Source organism: Cryptomeria japonica, chromosome 3 (assembly GCF_030272615.1).
Source record: "Cryptomeria japonica chromosome 3, Sugi_1.0, whole genome shotgun sequence".
Classification (NCBI taxonomy): domain Eukaryota; kingdom Viridiplantae; phylum Streptophyta; class Pinopsida; order Cupressales; family Cupressaceae; genus Cryptomeria; species Cryptomeria japonica.
This window is the reverse complement of record NC_081407.1, coordinates 75,042,809-75,056,228: the sequence shown is the minus strand read 5'-3', so window position 1 is coordinate 75,056,228 and position 13,420 is coordinate 75,042,809. Positions and strand designations below refer to the sequence as shown.

The window sequence follows — 13,420 nt, the reverse complement described above, 5'->3', positions numbered from 1 at the left end:
TGTCTCCATATGCATTCTACAGATCATCATGTCATACAGGTCTGCACATTGGGGGCATAACTAAAAAAATCCTAAAAATCAGATAAAGTCCTGAAAAAATCCTAAAAAATCGTATAAAGTCCTGAAAAAATCCAAAAACATGAAAAAACTCAAAATCCAAAAAAAACATTGAAAAACTCAAAATTCAAAAACAAATGAAAAACTCAAATCCAAAAACATGAAAAAACTCAAAATCCAAAAAAACATTGAAAAACTAAAAATTCAAAAACAATTGAATAACTCAAAAATCTAAAAACATTGAAAAACTCAAAACCCAAAAACATTGAAAATCATGAAATACCAAAAACATCCATATAAAGTCCTAAAAAAATCATCCAAAAATAGTCAAATACGATCCTGAAAAAGTCAACCAAAAACATTCAAATATCGATCTACATAATCCAAAAACATCGAAAAATCTCTTGGAAAAGAACTAAAAATAAAAAATCAATCAATCAAAAACTTGCAATAAGATGTCTTGTGAGAGACAAATACCCTAGCAGATATCCAGCAAACACTTCACATGAAGTTAACAAAGGATATGACTATCCAGTCAAACATTTGCAATCAACTGATCAAACTGTCTTATCAATCGTATCATATCCATATCAACGTGATCATTATCTTGTCTTAAACAGAAGAGGATACACTCGAAATCAGACAGGTCAGTCTTAAATGAGGTCTGCAACTTTCTGAGATCAGACATTATCAACCATCACATCAAACAACTGAGAACGAAGGCACAAGGTCAGTATAGCTGTTGAATTTTGTCTGGGTCAGTCTTTATCTTTTTATCATTTGGCGACAAATATTGTTTCTATGCTACTCAAGGATGTCCACAAGTGACTAGAGGAGCTGTGATGAGCATTATCTTTTTCTTTGTTTGCTGTTTATGGTGTGAACAGATGAAATTCTAGGGAAATTTCTCTAGTGGGTGTCTGTGATAAGAGCTTTCACATCAAGGTGAAATCGCCACACATACCTCGACCCCTAACGCAATTCCCAGAATGGAGGGTTCACTCCTTGTCTGCTATGTGTTTGTTTCTACAATGAGATATCTTTGCATCTTAGTTCCGTATACCCTGATGTGCTAAAGTTTCATTGCTCAAATAATAAGGCTCAATGATGAAAATATATTGACGCAATAAAATATGTGACACAGGTTCGTGATTCATTCAATTTCATTATCATCTTCATCTCATTTGCTTATTGATAGTTTGTTGGTTTCTCATCTCCTGTCTAAATCGCATTCTTTTTAACATTCTTTCTATCATCATTTTTTCTCTCTACCATCTGACTAACATTTCTTCAAGGAGTATCTGAGTTAAAATTGATTCGACCATTATCATACGAAAATACATTCATCATAGGTTCATTTAAATTCATTATAGGTTCATTTGCATTCATTATAGGTTCATTTGCATTCATAATAGATTCATTTACATTCATTATTGCATTCATTTAGATCATCATTACTACATACATGTATTACCATTGCATTTAGAATCATATAGAATTCAAATAGATATGCATCATAGAACTCATAAGCATACATAGAAAGCAAAACAATACATAGATCATTACCAAAACCCGCATGCTATATATATAACTCAAAAATGATAATGTGTGTGAATACAATAAATAAGCCCGAAGGTTCAGATAACATGATCAACCAACACTGCCTCTATCAGCAGGTGGATCCTGTCGACTAGATCCTGCCCTAGGATGTCGAGGTGGTCCCATAACACCACCATTGCTAGTCCATCGTGAAGTAGATCTACGCGATCTCCTCCCCATGAATGCACTGAAGCTAGGCTCTCTCTGACCCTCAGGGATGGCTCTCTCATATGCCTGTCTATAATAAATAGCCTCCTACGCAGTAGTGAAATATCTCTCTCCCTGGTCACGTGCATCTGTACCTACTCTAAAAATCTGATCAAAGGCATCCATAGTGATATGACATCGTCGCACTGCCTCATCTCTCTCCCGCTGAAGACGCACTCGCTCTGCCTCTAGGGCACCATAATCTACATGGTAGGTCTCTCGCTCGATATCTCGTCTAGCGACCTCATCCTCCAAGCTCTGCACCCGCACTCTAAGAGTCTGCAACTCATCCTCATCACCAACCTCTCCTATCCCACCCTCTGTGGTAGGCACATCCTCCAACTCTGGCATATCCTCATCATCATCCCCACCATCGCTGCTTGATGACTCTGAAGAATCATCACTGTCCTCACTACTAATAGACTCAGTGTCTCCACCAATGTCTATATCCTCATCTCCACCATCTCCTCCCCCATCTCCACCATCTCCACCATCTCCTCCACCTCCCCCATCTCCACCACCTCCTCCCCCATCCCCACCATGTCCACCGGCTCTCTCCCTTGCGTCTATCCTCAACCACTGTCTCAGATGGCGAATCTGATGTGCTATAATAGGAATAGCAGGATCCATCAAAGGCACTGGCCCATGCCTAGCAAACCACATATCATACTCCGCTGTCGTCCCCGGATCCACTCCACCCCTACCCCAACCCCAGAGTAATGGCTGCAATGAATCAAACTCAGCAGAGGCAACATGTGGCTGAATACACACACCCCAATCAGATACCTCTCGCGAAACACGAGCAAAATATGCAGTAACCATAGGTGTCACCTATACCTCACCGAACTGTCTGAGAACCCTCCCAGGAAGATACATCTCTATGATCCATTGAGTCTCAAAGGTCCTCCCAATGAGATATCTCTGTTGTCGGCAGAAAGACAAGTGCACTACATCATCAGGCCAACCCGGGCAATCTAAGTAAGGTCTCCAAATAAAATGCTGCAATATATCAAAATGATGTCTCTAGTACAAGGTGTTCCCCGAACCCCTATGTCTGATACCTGTTGTATACCTGAAAGCATAAGGCTCACTTGGCTGCAAGTCTACATGAATAACATGCCTAGATATAGAAATGTGTTCCCATGCCCATGTTTGAAGCAAAGTAATACCACAACTGATAAAACGATATCCCAGATACACAATACCATGCATCTGATAATATAACATGGCAAGTAGACAAGGACCCCAAGCATAAAAATAGGAAACTTTTTGGAAACTTTTTGGAAAAAAAGGCATAAAAACAGGAAAAAATCAAGAAAAAGCAATGAAAAATACCATGTCGCCAGTCCCAGGAGGTCTCTGAAATGAACGTACTCAGTCCAACAAGTGCAATCGAGCTCTATAACCAGACATGATGACCGAAAACTCAGAAACAGGCACAAAAATTGCAAAGAAATCGAGGAATTACCAAATCACAAATGAGCAAATAAAAACCTAGAATTCTTTATTTATAGCTCAAAAATTAGGGTTTTATGACACTCTGACGCTCGTGGTCCCCGCCAGCTTCAAACAACTTGTGGCCTACTCAAACGATCTCGAAATGACATGAAATTTCATATGCTTGTTCTTTACACTGGTATTGAAAACATGGTCTCAATTTTTTAATTTTTCGACCACCTTTTCCGAGGGGGCATATTTACACTACACAGCAATACCAAGGCATACTGGGGCAGAATTTTTTGTTTTCTTTGAAACAATGTCGTTCTAACTTTGTCTCAAAGAGGGGCAAATGTAGACACCTAAAAATGTCTCATTGATCATTTACTAATTATTCCTCTAATTGATTAAATAATTCTTTAATCATTTAATTAAGTTAATTAACTATTTCTTCTAATTTCATATTTTCTCATAATCTCACTAATTATTCTATTTCTTATTCTTTCATCATTTAATCATTTTCTAAATATTAATTAAATATTTATTATTTAATTAATTATGGTTAATTCCTCAATTTAAATAATCTTTATTATTTAAATAAATTAATTCTCAATTTCTATCTCTAATCATCTAATCATTCAACCCTCTTCTAAATATTAATTAAATATTAATTATTTAATTAATTGTGATTTAATCCTTTAATTTAAATAATCTTTATTATTTAATTAAAGTCCATTTCTACATAATTAAATAGTTTCTTTAAATTATTTAATTAATTAACTAATTAATTCTTCCATTTCCAAATCCCCAAATTCTAATTTCATTTAATTTCATATTCTTCTAATTTATTCCAAATTCAATTACATGTGCATGATTTCAAAAACCAAATTGAAAATCAAAGTCAAGTTCTAAATATATTCAAATGCTAAATTGAATTAATAAATTCAATTATTTGAATAATATCTCATGCAAAGATTAAATTAATAGTCTAAATCTAAATGCAAGCACATGCTAAATTAATTAATTCAATCAATTAATTAATTAAATCATTTATCTCTTCAACTTCTATTTCCCTCTTTCAGTTAGCTTTTTCTAAATTAAGCTCTCTATGTCATCTTCTTTATTTCCACCAATCATTCTTTTTCTTCCTTCAGTCAGCTTTTTCTCAATCAGTTGACTCAATTAATCTATTCAATCTATTGAGTTTCACTCCTACAATCAGTAGTTCAACTATCAACTTGCATTTGAGCTCACCTCAGTTCACACCTCTTGATCAATCTGTTCCACCTTTCAATCAATCTTCTCCAATTGTCTATAAATTGAGCATCCAATCCCCATTTTCAACAATCACGAACTTTGAATCTTTGTGTCACTTGCAGGTTACCAGCGCAATATCTGAGAGTCATCATACCATGAAGAGGAGAAGAGCAATGGAAGCAATATGCAATCTTGGGATAGGGAGCTTTAATTGATTTCATTCTTAATTCCTATTTCTTGATATTGTATCTTTTCATTGTCTAGTTTGTTAGATTTGTTGATTAGATAGGGATTCTTGATTTCCCTTGTGCTTCTAATTGATAGCTTTGTTTATTTGAAGAATGAATTCTAGCATGCGTTACAATATCCATGATGAATAATTATTTACACCAACAATGTGCACGTCAGAAACTATGTTATGTTTTGCTGAAAAAAACAAGAACACTTTTGTGCATACGAAAGATTTGACCCCCTTAACCTTATCCAATTTTGGAAAAAAAATTAGTAGTTTGGAAACTAGATTCAGAGTACTACAATTTTTTTTCTTTGGGTATCTTCAAATTTTGAATGGATGAGTCTCAAATTTCTCCTCCTAGTTCAGGTTTAGCTGATTCAAAAAAAAAAGTGGCCACTTATACCCCCTTTTTTGTTCACCATCTTGGTGCACTTACCATTGTTGTTTTTTATTTTTCCTTCTATGTTTTCTTACATCCAAAATGATATCAAGGCATTGTTAGATGGGTTTTTTGTGGATGTTCTTCACTAGAATTTTCATGACCTATTGAATGAGGGTTTTCATCGACTAGTGGGGGATTTTCAATTCCTAAAAATTAGATAAATTTGACTCAAAGCCAATTCTATCTTGCTATTTAAGAAAAAAATTATACTTAAAAATAAACTAAACTTACCTCCTTTACCCCAAGGATGTCATGGTGGCATTTTGACAATGAATTGACAATAACTTGGTGATGTTTTGAGGACTCCATAACATGAGTGCACTCTTGGATGGTCATTGTTTTCTTTTTTTTTTAGTGAGAGGCCAAGTTCAAGCTCAACCTCTTAATAGTTCTTATTTTATGGCCCACAAAACAAGAGCACATTAGGCTTGGTAGCTACCGTGCCACAATGCAAGCATTGTATAACATGCTCGTCTTATGTTTGTAATGAGACCAACCATCTTTCTACACTTACCCCATGTGCAAAGAGATCTTTTAGTTTCCTTAGACCTATCAATTGTCCAATACACCACACAAATATTGATTTTGATTTTGACTCCTTATAGATGCTACTTAGGAGTTTGGGATAGAGAATGTGGTGCAAGTGGTGACAAACACAACATATGTGTAGAGCTACATTAAAGTTGATTGGTATGACCTACACACATATTTGGTAGGTTCATTGTTGTGTGCATGACATGAATAATGCACTAAAGGACATCATAAAAATTATTTGGATCAAAGAGGTAGTCAATGATGCAAGAGATGTGTAGATGTTTATCTACAATCACCACATTTCACATGCACACTTCATAACCTCAAAGAAAGATTTCTATAGCTTTTAGAGACTAGATTTGCATTTACTTTATTTTATTGGAGAGGATGCTTGAGTTGCAATAGACATTACAATTAATAGACATGATAGAAAAGTATAATCAATAGCCTAATTATAAGTTGATGTAAGGAAGGAGAATGGAGGTAATGTAGAGTGTCAATTTTTTAGTTGATGCAAGGTATATTGTTACCATCATTACTCCATCTTCAAATTCATTTGATAGGGGAAATAAATGCACTGAGCCTTTGAGAGGTGTATGCATGCATTGAAAATATGCTTGGCCAAATGAAGAACATTGTACAAGAGAGAGACCCCATATTGCAATTATATAACATAGCATATTCAATCAACCATTCATCATAGATGGGAGAAGCTCAACATTCCCTTAACCATGGCTACCTATGCTTTAAATATGAAGTAGTGCATGCAAAGGCCCAATAGACTTGCCCTTATATAAGATGTTAAGGTGAAGGAAGAGTTCGCGAAGGCTAGTTTGGAGATTTATGATACTATAGATGTTGGCATCATTCGTATTGAGTGGACAAACTTGCCACTCCTAAGGGACATGTAGAAGAGGCCAAGTTGGATAGGGAAACTATGACATGCGATAATCCAATCTTGACATAGACTATGCATGGGCCTAGTTCTTTGACTTGACAACACTAACCATGTACCTATTGTTTCATGTTTCTAATTCTTCTACTTCTAAGAGAAACTAGTCTACTTATAACCTCATCCATTCTATTTAGAGGAACATATAGTTGTGTATACCACCTTGTGTCTCATTAACCACAACATGTTCACATATAAGGGGAGTTTGACAACTTGGTGAGTTGTAGAGCCACAAGAGCCAACCTAAGTTGATGATGGTGTGACATAGACAAGGTTGGTTAGTAGTATTGGTTTGGAAGAACTTGACCTTGAGGAGTTTAGCAATTTTTTTGTAAACTTTTGAGATGATTAGAGGCATTGACTATTAGTTAATTCTATTTGAATTTTGCATGTAATCATCATTTGAAATATAATATAAACATAATAATATTCTAAATACTATACTTTAAGTAGTATATATATTTGCACTATCATCACCTACGGATTCCAAAAAATCCAATTTATATATGTACAATACATATTATGATAAATTATAAAAGATTACATAAATAAAACATCAATTAAAAAAAATCATCACAATTTAAATTTTAAAACTACTATTTTATTATAAAAATTAAAAAGAAATCTTGTACAGCTAAACTGTATAGATCAATTTTATACCTTTTACCCAGGAAACAGGGCAATCAATACCTTCAAAATTATCTCACTTTATTTTGGGTACATTGAAATTAAAGAATTTAATTGGTTATTATTAAAAGATTGTAGGAAAGGCCTAAATCATTTAGAATTGAATTGTTAATCAGAAGTAGAAATAAAAATCAATCTAGGTGGTTTCTTTCATCCTGAAACAGGGCAACGAATGCATTTATTATCATTTGGGGCACTTCGTGCTGGGATCTATTTGGATAGGTGGTACAGTAAGCTAGTCTTGTGGGGTGAGATGGTGGCTCCATTTTTCCAAATTCTTTTGTCCTCCACCTTGTCCTCAATATTCCACACATAAAGTTTGGTTTTCTCGTTAAGATGTGTTCCACACTCATACCCCACTTTCCTATTCTTTTTTGTTCTGTTTCAGCTATCCAAAATGAGAGTTTTATGGACACATTGCCCTAATTTCTTGGAAAAAAAAACCAGTTGCCCTTTCCAAATGAAAATAAATTCTCATGCTTTGTACTTATATATTGGAAGTTTCATGCTTTGTACTTATATATTGGAAGTTCCGTTTATATTTAGATAAAATCAAATTGTGTTCAAGAAATCAGCAGTTGAGCATTCTTAATTTCACTTCTTTCAAAATCTTATGTGATTATTTCAAATCAATTTCATATTTTTCACAGTTGGTTATAATTAAAGTTTCAGATCCAAGTCATTAAATTTGATGTCACATTGACATACTTTTTGTGGAAGTGTCTAAAAAACAAAAATAAAAAGATTAATATAAATCATATTTTATTGATGTGTCCATATGACTAATGAGATGATAGGAAATTTCATAAAAGAAAGAAAAATTAACTGAAAACACAGTCCATCTTCGATCATCTTCTACTCAGTTGGAAACATTGAGAACAATCAGTTGGCCTATTAATCTGAAAACAAGTCCCCAGGACAATAGCCTAAGAATTGCAATGAAATTTTTTGTGATTAAAACACCTGGCACAACAGAGCTATTCCGTCTTCAACTTCTATTTGATCTTACACGGACCTTGCATACTTCATATGTGCTTCTATGTTTCTGTTTCGACTGCTAGATGATGAGCGTTTACCTCTTAAAGATGTTGTCTAATGGTGTAGATAAGTATTCTCATCCAGAGAGGTAAAAAACTGAACATTATTTTTACATGGAAAACTTAAGAAGTCCCTACTTTATGCTCCCATTAAGACCCTATGACCCTGATGGCTAGTCTGTAGCGTGAAAAATCGCTGCTTATCCTTGAAGATATTGCAGAAATAACTTTTCTGCAGCTACATTTTCTTCAGAACTTATTTCCGATGATACAGAAAACTTTTACAATTTTGTATGACTCAGGACATCTACATAAACTTCAAGCTCTTCAGTTTTTGTTTTCTCCAGACTTGTGTTCAATTCCTTCATATTGGATGAGTTCCGATCCTCTCCATTGCTTCCCCATTCCTCTTTGTACTTATACCAGCGGGCAAACAAGAAGAATATTGCAAGGTTGATGACACTCAAAACTGCAAGAAGCCAATAGAAGTAATCTAATCTTCCAATGTTCAGGTTGCTTGGAAGCCAACCCCTGTTCTTCCCATGTTTGGTGACCTTATTGACCATGGTGACCAAGAGGCTGCTCCAGTAGAAGCCCAGAGAAAGTGTGCTCAGAAAAAGGCCCGTGCTCATTGATTTCATAGTGACTGGAGATTCCTTGATGAAGAATTCAAGCTGACCAACATAGGCAAAGGCTTCCCCTGCACCCACCAGGAAAAACTGTGGGACTAACCAATACACACTGATCGGAAGAGTAGCATTTCGCTTTTGGGTCAGTCCATATTGTTTTGCTGTATCCAGGCGTTTCTTCTCCACTAAAAAGGAAACAAATATATCAATATTGATGGCCATAAATGGCCTATAGCTAACTTAGCACAGACAGAAGAAACCTACAAAGTTTTTTCACTGAAATTAAAAAGAATGTAAAAAAATTCACGCACAACAATTAGAGAAAACCTTATAAGCTTATAACCCACCATTGATCAGTTGTATCAGAAAAAATTACCTAAAGCAGCTGCCAACATGGCAACTATTGATAAAACCAGACCCACAGATATCCTCTGAAGGCTGCTGATTCCATACGCCTTTCCTGTCAAGCGCCTCAAGTAGGGAACGATGACCTTCTCACTTAAAATCGTGAAGAGCATAATGCTTCCTACTAAAAATATTTGCAAGGAAGCTGCTGGAATCTTGAAGGATCCGATTCTTCTGTCCATGGTATCGGCTTGCTCTACTGAGAATGTTGTCATCTGGGAGTAGACTGTCCAGAACATGATGCAAGTAGACCAAATAGGCAGCAATCTGAGTACCATCTTGACTTCTTCCACCCGAGTTACAGTGGCCATCTTCCATGGGCCACTTTTTGAACTTTCGACCATGTCCGGATCCAATATGGCGGCCTTGTCTAGGCACCTGAAAAAGTAAAAGAAAGCCATAGTTAGTGGGATTGCTTTCTTTTAACTAGCTATCATGGCACATTCCATGTTTCCCCATGTTTTTTGCAACTTTTTTGTAGCTTTTTCTCTTATGGCTAGTAGGAGAAAGCTTTGAACACCATTTCGTCTATCTCTATGTTTAAAAATGCTATTGGGCCTATTTTAGAAAAAAATGCTATTTGGCCTATTTTAGTCATTTCTAGAAATGTATATTCTTTCATATACCATGTCACTCTTGCGTATAAAAGCATCCTGTCAAGACCTCATTAAAAAACTTCGCCTAGACCAAGTGAATATACTACTAGATAGTAATGATATAGAACTGAAATCGAATAAGACTACATAATCCAAAAGTTCAATTGATTGATGGAAGAATTCACTCACAGGAATTGGTTGGTGTGAAGGTTTCTTCTTTTGGTAGGATCCATGGTGTTGGCATATCCATCCTGATTGAGGAGACTTGGATCAGGAGGCAAACTCATTCTCCTATTTCTCCATGCTGCAACAAGGACTTGGGCTATTTGTGTGAGAGGGCTTCCTCCAGGTTTTCTGTATCTATATATGTATGAGCCCCCAAGCAATAGTGCCACTGCCAAAATCATGCTCCCTGCAGGGATTCCATATCCCCACCCTCTTCCTATATTGTCCTGTATGTACACTAACACTGTGACTGCACACAAGGAGCCAATGCTGATGCAGAAATAGAATCTGTTGAAGAAATAGATCATTTTTCTCTGTTCCTTGGGATCCTCATTGTCAAACTGGTCTGACCCAAATCCTGAAACGTTGGATTTCACCCCTCCTACACCAAAAGCAGTGATATAAAGAGAGGCATAGAGAAAGGCCATCATTCTCCCACTCGCTTGAATACAAAACTGGTGGCTATCTTTGCATGCTGGAGGTTGCAAACTTGGTAGTGAGGTCGAAAAGGCCAGTAAACCAACTCCCTTTAAATATCCAATCATACATCAAACACCATAAACACGTTTCAATTCAACATAAGCTCACCAAAGGTAATAAATTTATTAGCCTTTCTGAAAGAAAAAAAATGATGAAGAACATCGATGAAGTCATCTTTAAATTTGATAGACAAATAAATCTCATACAGAAACAGAAAGAAAGAAATCATATTAATGTTCACAGCTCACTTAGAGTAGACCAGACGAGTATTCAGCTTGTATCCAATGAGCTTTAGGTAAAAGAAGTAAAAGAGTAGAAAAAATTCACCCATAATATAGGAAAACATGCCCAAATAGCTATAGGACACATTTTTTAAAAGCAATAAAAAACACAATCTATAGAAACATGATAATCTACGCCTCCATATCCATAATGAACAGAAGGCCGTTCTAAGTCTATGTCAAGTCCAGATTAAGATGAATCTGATGTGCATGAAATTCTAATCATTTTTTCATGAAAACTTAACACTTACCAGAGCTTGAATTGTGCCAAATATTGCAATTGTCTTGAAACGGCCAAGCAACGAGTCTGCTATAAATCCTCCAAATAAGCATAACAGATACAGGGTTCCCATAAAATTAGTGACAACATTTGCTGCGTCTGCATTTGAAAGATGCAACTTCCCAACCAAGTAAGTAACCAGGTTTGATGATATGCCTATGACACACATTCTCTCTGAAAGTTCCGCTCCTGGACAGTACATTCAAAAGAAAAAATCGGTTAGAACTAATATTTCCCTTTCAATAAGATTTAATATGAATTTTACTAGCAAAGACCATACATATTCTCCAAATCTCAATGCTTTGACATCCGCTGTTATGAATGGCTGAATTCATTCTAGATTTAGCTTTGACCCATCTAACCAAAACTCCCAATTGGAACACATTATTCATAATTTTAAGTGTCTCTAAACTGGCTCAAACTCAAAGTTTGTGCAACCATAACTTCCTCTTACTATCCATTAGAAACTCATTTAGAATCATCTCAACTATATTAATCTTTTAAGGTACACACCATCCATGAATCTGTATACTAGAAGCTCAATTGCCATCTATCTCAACTCTGATGATTATATTTTCACATCCACATTGATCAATACTCTGTCTACCAGATCTCAATTATCTATTGTAAAGTGAGTTAGATCTGCACACAAATTACCTAAAATAATGGAAGCTGCAGACCATCCACCAGTCTTAGACTTGTCTGCTGGATTTCCTTTCTTGTCCAGCTCTCCATCACTGGCAAACTTAGATAAATTCTGTTCTTCCTCCTGCAAAATTCAATAATAATTTTTGATCAATAAATGTATCAGATATTAGCAATATTGAAAAATATACACATTCAAAAAAATAGTGGATAGATACAAGATCACATCCCAGAGTTCAAATGGACAGAGTCTGAAAAGCTACATTAATGAGAATTCGTGACTAGATAGAAGATCACATTCCAGAGTTCAAATGGGCAGAGTCTGGAAAGCTACATTAATGAGAACCCAAAAACTAAAATAAAGAAAACATAAGAAAAGAGAAGACAATCCAACATAAAGAAACAAACTAAGGGAAACAGTTGCATTAACATTACCATTTTAAAAATCCCTTCAATAAGGTTGTGAAGGTGCAAAAGATTGTGTCAGGCGTTTGTTCAGTTTGCAGTTTTGATTGTCTTTTGGTTCATCTGGTTGCTTTGGGTTTTTTCTATCTGTTATTCATTTTGTAACAGGAATTTGGGAGCTGTCAAAAATCCAACTTATCTTAATAGAAAACATTACCATTTTAAAATCTTAATAAAAATCATTACAATTTTAAAAATAAAAAAATTTGTAACAAGTATGAGAGTTTAGATTTAGAAATTCAATATGAAGATACCATAGATCAAGTTCAGGTAATTGAGGAGCCTATTCACCAGGTGGAGACCGCTTCAAAGGTAGGGGAAGCTTTCTAACATAAGACCAGCACAATAGAACTATTCCATTCATCAATTAAGGAAAGATTCCTAAACCAACTCAAACAAAATAATTCCAAACATTTATCAACTTGATCGACTCCAACAGGATAACGACTCTACTTATAAGCAGGACAAAGTTTTTAAATGTAATCCAATCAAGAAAGAAAGAATTGAAGTATATGGTTACGGTTCCGGGACAAAGCAGATAACATTTATGTTCTAGATTTCGGTAAATCAATACCTGTATCCACAAAGCAGCGAAAGTTCCTAAACACAGCACCACCAAAAACTATTTGAAGTCTCGAGGAGTTGTATTAACTTTTAGGCATTTCTTCTTATCCTGTCTAGCCATGCAATATGATTGTTGTGTGCTCATATTCACGTTAAACACTTCACACTGTTACACTACGTGAAACACCCATGTAAAGGCCTATTACCATGTTACAGTCTGTAGTGGGTCCTACGCTCTATCACCCATGACCACCCTTAGCCTGCTGTTCAACATATACTCAGTGTATATATCCCATCGTAGCCTGCTGTTCAACATATATTCAGTGTATATATCCCGTGGATTTATGTAGACCTCTCTTTACAATGTATCCAACCATAAAACACATACATTCCATATACCCTCCAA

The 13,420-nt window shown here is 35.5% G+C and overlaps 1 protein-coding gene across 3 annotated transcripts; it reads right to left on the bottom strand.

The window, feature by feature from the left end:
- Positions 1-8,228: 8,228 nt before the first annotated feature.
- Positions 8,229-12,928, bottom strand: LOC131033639 (protein NRT1/ PTR FAMILY 6.4). 3 transcript variants are annotated; one of them, XM_057964918.2, is made up of 7 exons: positions 12,705-12,928; positions 12,421-12,569; positions 11,998-12,109; positions 11,312-11,529; positions 10,264-10,826; positions 9,450-9,856; positions 8,229-9,258 (listed from the first exon to the last, which is right to left on the bottom strand). In XM_057964918.2, exons 2-7 carry the CDS (start codon positions 12,421-12,423, stop codon positions 8,726-8,728), a joined length of 1,836 nt encoding a protein of 611 aa, XP_057820901.2. In that variant the 5' UTR covers positions 12,424-12,569; positions 12,705-12,928; the 3' UTR covers positions 8,229-8,725. The 3 variants fall into 3 exon arrangements, with proteins under 3 accessions (XP_057820901.2, XP_057820886.2, XP_057820896.2); XM_057964903.2 differs by having other exon boundaries at positions 12,421-12,537; XM_057964913.2 differs by lacking the exon at positions 12,421-12,569.
- Positions 12,929-13,420: the final 492 nt, after the last annotated feature.

Coding starts and splice junctions, on each gene's coding strand:
- LOC131033639 (XM_057964918.2), bottom strand. Junction 10,827..11,311: donor TTGGCACAATTCAAGCTCTG/GTAAGTGTTAAG, acceptor GGATATTTAAAG/GGAGTTGGTTTACTGGCCTT. Junction 9,857..10,263: donor CTTCACACCAACCAATTCCT/GTGAGTGAATTC, acceptor TTACTTTTTCAG/GTGCCTAGACAAGGCCGCCA.